This window comes from Oncorhynchus kisutch, linkage group LG5, assembly GCF_002021735.2.
Source record: "Oncorhynchus kisutch isolate 150728-3 linkage group LG5, Okis_V2, whole genome shotgun sequence".
NCBI lineage: Eukaryota > Metazoa > Chordata > Actinopteri > Salmoniformes > Salmonidae > Oncorhynchus > Oncorhynchus kisutch.
Genome location: NC_034178.2, coordinates 37,947,657 through 37,957,457, shown reverse-complemented (window position 1 = coordinate 37,957,457; position 9,801 = coordinate 37,947,657). Strand labels below are relative to the sequence as shown.

At 43.7% G+C, this 9,801-nt stretch overlaps 1 protein-coding gene across 1 annotated transcript in view; it reads right to left on the bottom strand.

The window, feature by feature from the left end:
- Positions 1–363: 363 nt before the first annotated feature.
- Positions 364–9,801, bottom strand: part of LOC116374198 (membrane-associated guanylate kinase, WW and PDZ domain-containing protein 1-like) — a 133,107-nt gene continuing 123,669 nt past the window's right edge. The window contains exon 4 of the mRNA XM_031825013.1: positions 364–465. Coding sequence (XP_031680873.1) covers positions 424–465 — 42 coding nt within the window. The 3' untranslated portion in view covers positions 364–423. The remainder of the gene's footprint in view (positions 466–9,801) is intronic.

Sequence of the window (9,801 nt, the reverse complement as noted above, 5' to 3'; positions counted from 1 at the left end):
TTGCTATTCAAATATACACAACACTGGAAGTTGTGTGCGAACAAAGACAGAACTCTTCCCCTCTCACGTCCCCTTTCACACAGAACCTGATGCCAGGGTAATGATGACTATATATTGTGGGAATGGGTTTATACACACAGGGCTGTTTAAAACACACCTAGTACACTCTGACCTCCAGAGATATACCCCCCCCCCCCCACATACAGCAGACACCTAAGTAAATAACTTCAACTGATGACATGGATGGTTTACCTCTACGTGGTGTTCACTTCTGAGGGGCCCTGGTTAGTCTCCACACTCAGACTGTGATCCACTGAGTGAGTGAGCATTGCTGCAGACTGTTACCTTCATATGTTCCTATTTCCAGAAGGGTTCCCCTCTGCTCCAGCGCCAGGAAGTCCTCCACCGGCAGGAAGTTGTAATCTATCCCAGGGACCTCTCCGTGACGCGGGGGACGGGTTGTACCTGAGGAGCCAATCAGAGCGAGGGACGGGTCATCAACCAGGACGATAACACAACTTAAGTTAATGATTTAGCCTTTCACACAGAAACTGTGTCTGAAGTGAGATTAACCCAAAGATAAAGCATTTTAAACATAGTCAGTTTCATGATTCATACATGACACATGGTGACAAAATAATACATTTAACAGTGACAATGACCACGTAATTGGATGACAACATCTTAAAGATGAGTCTTGTTTATTTATGCATTCAGGATGTGCTGTGGGAACCCTGTGTCTGAGTAACAGTGGTGTGTGTGTGTGTGTGTGTAGAGTTGTGTGTTAGGGGAGCGTTTGGTAATCATAGATGTGGACTGCTCTCATATTAATGGCTCCTGACAGTGGGACAGGCTACATACATACATCTTTCCCACGATAGAGTAAGGGTTAATGTGATTGGATGTTATTTATTTGACTAGACTACCTGTATTGGACATTCTGTTGTTATTTCACTGAACACTAGATGGTTGAATTACATTTTTGGCAGTGGCTACTCAGGCGGGGAAAAAAACAGAGATGTGACATTAAAAAAACATTTTATTCACATTTTTATTTGGCGTAACCATGTATGGGAATACCTGGTGTAAAGTCAGTGTTAAACGGCTCTATGATACATTGCTGACGAGATTATGGAACCCCGCCATGATAACTGATGACAGAGCCAGTCAAACTCATCTCCTGCCCACTATCTCTCTCTTTTTGCTCCCTCTCTCATTCCATCTTTTCCTCTCCATTACTAAAGAGATGCTGTTAACCTACTGCTACTCCAAAGATATTCTGCTTCACCCAACAAGGATTGAGGTAACGCTTTGTCATGGTGGATGAATTAGAATACACTTATTTTCAAGAAATCTCATCAACAGAAAAACAAAACCATCTGTCTACAATGTTGCTTTACTACAAGCACTGTGATGTCTGAACAAAGATGGCCGCCCACGAGGTCGCAGCTCCTTCTACCTAAACAGTGGAGGGAGAACCAATCACCAAATCTCTCCTGCTTGTTCCTTCTCTTCAGTATGGGAACAACAGCCTCCTCACTCCAGTGAGCTGATGAGAATATGGCTGCTGGTAAAAATAGCCCAGGGAGCTGGGAGGAGAAGCTGGGAGATGATCTTGCCACAGCGGCCATTTCAAATGACAGCTAAGATAAATCAGAGATGTGACAATAACACACACACACCAGTTCCATAGTCTCAATCACTTCTTCAATATCCTCTCCCCTGTAGCCACAGCTGTGACTTACAGGAGATGTGACATAATGGGATTGCTCCTCTGTAAATTGTGTTCAATGTAACTGGTGTACGACGTCACTGTGGTCGGCGATTCACATCTCCTCCACCCTCAGTGCAAACTAACTCATCTTTCTTCTAGTGAGGGAAAATCGATGCGTAAGACAAACCCTCAAACAAAGGCTGAACTCTATCAGAGGAACCCCATGGAGACAGTACATATGTAGTGTTGACCTTGGTGGAGGCTTCACCCAGGATGACTGTTCTGCTACCAAAGCAGACTCAGTAGTGCTGTTGACTCATCCCGCCAATCACACGGCTCCACTCAGAGACAAACAGGAAGTGTGAGTTGTGACCCGTATTTCCAGGCCAGAATAGCCAGAATAGCCAGCCTCTCAGCCAGATGATTAGAACACTGTAATTCCTATCAAGTTAATTAATTCCCTGTACCACACAAAAGCCCCATTGATGTCTGCTGTGGAAGAGAAAGTCCTTCAAAGCTCCTCAGAGAATCGCTTTAACGAGTAAAACGACAGCACAGACCTCTTCTGTTCCAGCCTGACCTCACAAACCCGGAGGAACACTGGAGAGAGGCCCAAACGAACCTTTACACAGTTAGCATAAACCACCAATCAACACACAATAAGCCCTTTGAGATTTGATGCAAGCAATAGCCTAACGTTAACGCATGGCTAGAGGGATTGTTGAGAATCATCAGTGCGGTAATATCATTAGTAATACAGCTTGATTGATGATAAGGCTTTAAATACTGAGAAGCTGTCCACTCTAATGCACTATTTACCACGGTAACAGTTATTTTTATACTACAACATTAGCATATTGTATTAACCATAATGCAGACATGCATTTCCACACAAACAATGTACACTGATTAACATTGTGTGTATGGAGTAGGGCAGTGAATGTTGCAGGCTTACATTGCATGCAGTGAGACATTTTCTGCTGGTAAGGACAACCCTGGAATGCCAATCACTCATAAGCCAGCCTCAGTCTCCACTCCGTTAATTTACTCATACTGCAGTTGATACCATTTTCCGTATGATTCTGATTGCTCTGGATGCCAGAAAAGTGACAATGTGATGTTTTGGCGCAGGACTGGCCGGCTAGGGAAAAAGTCATATTGCAATATTGTCTAAAATAATACCCTAATACGTGACTGTATGTGTGCGCACCATGCCGTGCTCCTTTTTCCACCGGTGAAAAGCCCAATCACCCAAACACGGACCCCTAGCCCACCCCCAGACTGTGCCACCGGTGGAAACAGGAGCACAGCATGATGGGGCGCACACAGGCCTGTAATGCTCCAAAGGTTAACAGAGGAAACACTTATCATCACAATCAGCAGCTGTTCATACACTCACATCTGTAGCTTCCCCATTGCCAAGGGGAGGGGTGTGGCCGCCAAATGGCACGGTCCAGGGCCAAACAAGGAAAAACAAATCACCTAATGGGCTTTAAAAAGCAACATCCCCCTAGAAATTCACACACACATCACACACACACCACACACACGTGTGTCCTTTCTTAATTGCATTATTTTACTTTAGATGTGTGTGTTTTGTTGTGTATTGTTAGATATGCTAGATATGTGTATGTGTATGTGTATGTGACCAAATATAATTTACAGTGGGGCAAAAAAGTATTTAGTCAGCCACCAATTGTGCAAGTTCTCCCACTTAAAAAGATGAGGCCTGTAATTTTCATCATAGGTACACTTCAACTGTGACAAACAAAATGAGAAGAAAAAAAATCCAGAAAATCACATTGTAGGATTTTTAATGAATTTATTTGCAAATGATGGTGGAAAATAAGTATTTGGTCACCTACAACCAAGCAAGATTTCTGGCTCTCACAGACCTGTAACTTCTTCTTTAATAAGAGGCTCCTCTGTCCTCCACTCGTTACCTGTATTAATGGCACCTGTTTGAACTTGTTATCAGTATAAAAGACACCTGTCCACAACCTCAAACAGTCACACTCCAAACTCCACTATGGCCAAGACCAAAGAGCTGTCAAAGGACACCAGAAACAAAATTGTAGACCTGCACCAGGCTGGGAAGACTGAATCCGCAATAGGTAAGCAGCTTGGTTTGAAGAAATCAACTGTGGGAGCAATTATTAGGAAATGGAAGACATACAAGACCACTGATAATCTCCCTCGATCTGGGGCTCCACGCAAGATCTCACCCCGTGGGGTCAAAATGATCACAAGAACGGTGAGCAAAAATCCCAGAACCACACAGGGGGACCCAGTGAATGACCTGCAGAGAGCTGGGAGCAAAGTAACAAAGCCTACCATCAGTAACACACTACGCCGCCAGGGACTCAAATCCTGCAGTGCCAGACGTGTCCCCCTGCTTAAGCCAGTACATGTGCAGGCCCGTCTGAAGTTTGCTAGAGAGCATTTGGATGATCCAGAAGAAGATTGGGAGAATGTCATATGGTCAGATAAAACCAAAATATAACTTTTTTGGTAAAAACTCAACTCGTCATGTTTGGAGGACAAAGAATGCTGAGTTGCATCCAAAGAACACCATACCTACTGTGAAGCATGGGGGTGGAAACGTCATGCTTTGGGGCTGTTTTTCTGCAAAGGGACCAGGATGACTGATCCGTGTAAAGGAAAGAATGAATGGGGCCATGTATCGTGAGATTTTGAGTGAAAACCTCCTTCCATCAGCAAGGGCATTGAAGATGAAACGTGGCTGGGTCTTTCAGCATGACAATGATCCCAAACACACCACCCGGGCAACGAAGGAGTGGCTTCGAAATAAGCATTTCAAAGTCCTGGAGTGGCCTAGCCAGTCTCCAGATCTCAACCCCATAGAAAATCTTTGGAGGGATTTGAAAGTCCGTGTTGCCCAGCAACAGCCCCAAAACATCACTGCTCTAGAGGAGATCTGCATGGAGGAATGGGCCAAAATACCAGCAACAGTGTGTGAAAACCTTGTCAAGGCTTACAGAAAACGTTTGACCTCTGTCATTGCCAACAAAGGGTATATAACAAAGTATTGACCAAATACTTATTTTCCACCATAATTTGCAAATAAATTCATAAAAAATCCTACAGTGTGATTTTCTGGATTTTTTTTCTCATTTTGTCTGTCATAGTTGAAGTGTACCTATGATGAAAATTACAGGCCTCTCTCATCTTTTTAAGTGGGAGAACTTGCACAATTGGTGGCTGACTAAATACTTTTTTGCCCCACTGTATCACTGTGAAAGGCTGGATCCCTCTGCTGTTCAGCATCAGTATCTTGGCCTGGCCTAATCCTCCCCATAGCCAGTGACCTGACCACAACCCCATGTCACTGCTCCCAACATACACAAGCATCCCTGAACAGCTAGCCTCATTAACCTATTATCAACCCCAAAATAGCGGTAAAGTTTCAAAATCAATATGTCATCCCTTGGCCTGCACGCATCACTCCAGTTATCATGAGCTGGGTGCTATGAAGGTGACATCACCATGACACCTTAACCACAATGGATACATGCCATCACTAACCTCAGCTAGCTACCTCACAGACAATCAATTATCTACAGCAGGGGTCTCTAACCTTTTCTAGCGTGAGAGCTAATTTTAAAAGATTAAACATGTTATGAGCACTCTATTTTCTGTCAACATATCTGGTAAAACAATGGTTAATAAACAACTAAGGGGGACCCTATAAAATCCATGATTGTTTTTATACTAAATAAAGTTTTACATTTTCCCCAAAAGTTTTTTTCCTGGTTTTAGATATTTGTTTCGTTTTTCACTCTCAATTACAATTCTTCATTAGAGAAACAACATTAGATGTTCTGAGTCACATCTGAATTCAAACACACCTCCAGGCCAGGATGCATCAGATGACCTGGCCTCCACAATCACACAACCTCAAACCAACTGAGATGGTTGGGAAGAGTAGGACCGCAGAGGGAAGGAAAATCAGCTAACAAGTGCTCAGCATATGTGGGAACTCCTTCAATACTGTTTGAAAAGCATTCCAGGTGAAGCTGGTTGAAGGGTTTTTCTTTCTTTTTACTATTTTGTACATTGTAGAATAATTGTGTAGACATCACAACAATTAAATAACACATACTGTATGGAATCATGTAGTAACCAACAACAAAAAAGTGTTAAACAAATCAGGTAAAGCAGTTCACATTTGACCCTTTCATGTGTGAGTTCCAAATATCTCTAACGGTCGCCCCAGAACGTTCTCTCCATTCCAGAATGTGATTGTTACGGAACAGTACTGCCACCAAACCAAGGCAAGCAGCCTGTTTTTATTTATAGGCTGTTTTCAACTTGTCAATTTCAAATGATTTGCTAACAAGTTTTTATTTCCTAAGAACAGTTTGAATTGAGGTGTGTTCTGCCTCATTCATTCACATAAAAAGTTTTTTCTTTTGCGGAGAATTTTGTTTTTAAGAGATTTCTGACCCGGACAAAATTCCCCAAGCACTTTGAAAGTGTTTGTGCGGTTCAAGTCTGCAGACATTTGCACATGTCCCGTCAGAACAGGATCTGCACACACCTGTTCACATTTTCCGTCTGTTGCCCACATTCGGAAACGTGTGCGTTTCTATCAGAGTAAGTGCTTTATTACATTATAATAGTTTCTGTAGGTCGTTTCTACTGTAGCTCACTGTATGTATGGAGCATAATATATTTGTGTATATTCCTTATAGCCGCAGACACGCAAGGTAATGTTATTCATTTCATAACCTTTATGGTGTTATATTCAATCGTGCTTATGTAGCTAGCTACATTATTCTATTAGCTCTCTAAAACAATGCTAATTGTGTCAGATATGTATTAGCTTGTGTTGTATTTTGAAGCTACGCTGTCCTTATGACTCCCAAGTGGCGCAGCGGTCTATGGCACAGCATATTAGTGCTAGAGGCGTCACTACAGACACCCTGGTTCAAATCCAGGCTGCGTTTCTATCAAAGTAAGTGCCTTATTAAGTTAATAGTTCTGTATGTGATTTGCATGTGAACTGTACATCCAATTCCAAAAAATACCTTGTTCAGTAATCATCTCACCTGTTACTTGGCGGTGAACTATGTGGCTATTGAGGGCGGCGGCGATCAGATGGAAAAATATCTTCTTATACCACTTGGTCGTTTTCTGAGTGCATTCCACAAAGCTGTTTATCATGTCTGCCTTATCCACTGCCCCCATTTTGAGGTTATACTCAAGCACACAATCTGGTATGATCTTTCTCTCTCCCGTCAGGTGGTCCACCTTCCCTCTGGCCGACATGGTTGCTGTATGGACAGGACATGCCACTTTGCTGCCAGCTGTTGACTATTGCCGGCATCCCCTTCCTGTTCGACCTGACTGTGCCACAGGCCCCTGTGCTGTTGGAAAGCAGATGCTGAAAGAGTGTGGGACTGCTGTACCAATTGCCCACATACAAAGTGTGTCCCTTACTGAGATGAGGAGCCACGGACCCGGACACCCCAAGCCCCTCTTAATGTTGGATGTCAGTGGTGGACCCTGTGTAAACTATAATTTCCTGGACAAATCCTGTCTTCGCGTTGCACATGACAGAGAACTTGACCCTAAACCTGTGCCTTTTGGAGGGAATATATTGACGGAACGCCAGAATTAAAAAGAACATCCAGAATTTCCGCATTTGTGAATTCTCTACTTTTGAAAGACATTGCTAATGCTACAGCTTAGCTCACTAGCTACATACATAAACAACAACACTGAAAGCTCAGAGTGAGAGGTTACTTGATTGACTGCCGGAATGGCACGCGGCACTTGTATCGATAAATCACTATCAGAAAATGTTTTGTGGGGTAATTATTTATATATTTACTGTTTTAATGTACAGAAACTCAAGTCCTTTGCTCACCCGACCTAGAATACCTCAATCAAATTCCGACCGTATTGCCTCAAGATAATATTCTCTAATATAATAATATAGATAATGTTCTATCAACACATTGACTGTAGTACTCGCGCTGGAAAAAAGTTTCGCCCATTGCTACTCCCCCTTCCGGGATGCCTACAAGGCCTTCCTTCCCTTAGGCAAATCAGATCACGACTCCATTTTGCTCCTCTCTTTTTATTGGCAGAAACCCGAACAGGAAGTACCGCTGGTCTGACCAATCAGAATCCACTCTTCAAGATTGATCAAAACAATCTGACTGGGATATGTTCTGGGTAGCCTGTGAGAATAACATTGACCTATACACAGACACGGTGATTGAGTTCATCAGAAGTGTATAGGGGATGTTATTCCCACATATGACTATTAAAACCCTCCCAAACCAAAAACCATGGATAAATGGCAGCATTCACGCAAAACTGAAAGCACGAACCACCGCATTTAACCATGGCAAGGTGACTGGGAATATGGTAGAATAGAAACAGTGTAGTTATTCCCTCCGTAAGGCAATCAAACAGGCAAAATGTCAGTACAGAGACAAATTGGAGTCGCAATTTAACAGCTCAGACATGAGACGTATGTGGCAGGGTTAACAGACAATTACGGATTACAAAGGGAAAACCAGCCTTGTCGCAGACACTAACGTCGTGCTCCTGGACAAGCTGAACATCTTTTTTGCCTGCTTTGAGGATAACACCGACATGGCCAGCTCCCAAGGACTGTGGGCTCTCGTTCTCATTGACCTACATGAGTTAGACATTTAAGTGTGACCCCCCTTTAAGTTAGACCCTCGCAGGGCTGCCGGCCAAGACGGCATCCCTAGCCACGGCGTCCTCAGAGTATGCGCAGACCAGCTGGCTCAAGTATTTTTACGGACATAATCAATCTCTCCCTATCCCAGTCTGCTGTTCCCATTTGCTTCAAGATGTCCACCATTGTTCCTGTACCCAAGAAAGCAAATGTAACTGAACTAAATTACTATCACCCCGTACACTCACTTCTGAAGTGAAGTGCTTTGAAAGACTAGTTAACGATTATGTCACCGCTACCTTCCCTGACACACTAGACTCAATTGAATTTGCATACCTCCCCAATAGATCCACAGACGATGCAATCACCATCGCACTGCCCTATCCCATCTGGACTTTAGCTCATTCTTTAACACCATAGTACCATTCAAGCTCATCATTAAACTCGGGCCCTAGGTCTGAACCCCGCCCTGTGCAACTGGGTCCTGGACTTCCTGATGGGCCGCCCCCAGGTGGTGAAGGTAGGAAACAATACCTCCACTTTGCTGATCCTCAGCACAGGAGTTCCACAAGGGTGCGTACTCAGCCCTCTCCTGTACTCCCTGCTCACCAATGACTGCGTGGCCACGGACTCTTCCAACTCAATAATCAAGTTTGCAGACGACACAATAGTAGTAGGCTAGACAGCCTACAGGGAGGAGGGAAGGGCCCTGGTGGAGTGGTGCCAGGAAAATAACTACTCCCTCAACATCAAACAAAATGAAGGAGCTGATCGTGGACGTCAGGAAACAGCAGTGGGGGCATACCTCTATCCACATCAACAGGACCGCAGTGGAGAAGGTAGAAAGCTTCAAGTTCCTCGGCGTACACATCACTTACAATCTGAAATGGTCTACTCACTCAGACAATGTGGTGAAGAAGGCGCAACAGTGCCTCTTCAACATCAGGAGGCTGAAGAAATTTGACTTGGCACCTAAGACCCTCACAAACCTTTACAGATGCACAATTGAGAGCATCCTGCCCTCCAGGACACCTACAGCACCCGATGTCACATGAAGACCAAAAAGATCATCAAGGACATCTGCCACATGAGCCACAGCCTGTTCACCCCGCTATCTGAGACCAAGAGACCGAGAGACTGAAAAACAGCTTCTATATCAACGCCATCAGACTGATAAATAGCCATCACTAGCCGGCTACCACCCGGTTACTCAACTCTGCACCTTAGAGGCTGCTGCCCTTTATACATAGACATGGAATCACTGGTTACTTTAATAATGGAACCCTATGCATTACTTACGTAATATGTACACTACCGTTCAAAAGTTTGGGGCAACTTAGAAATGTCCATGTTTTTGAAAGAAAAGCACATTATGTCCATAAAAAAAAAACATCAAATTGATCAGAAA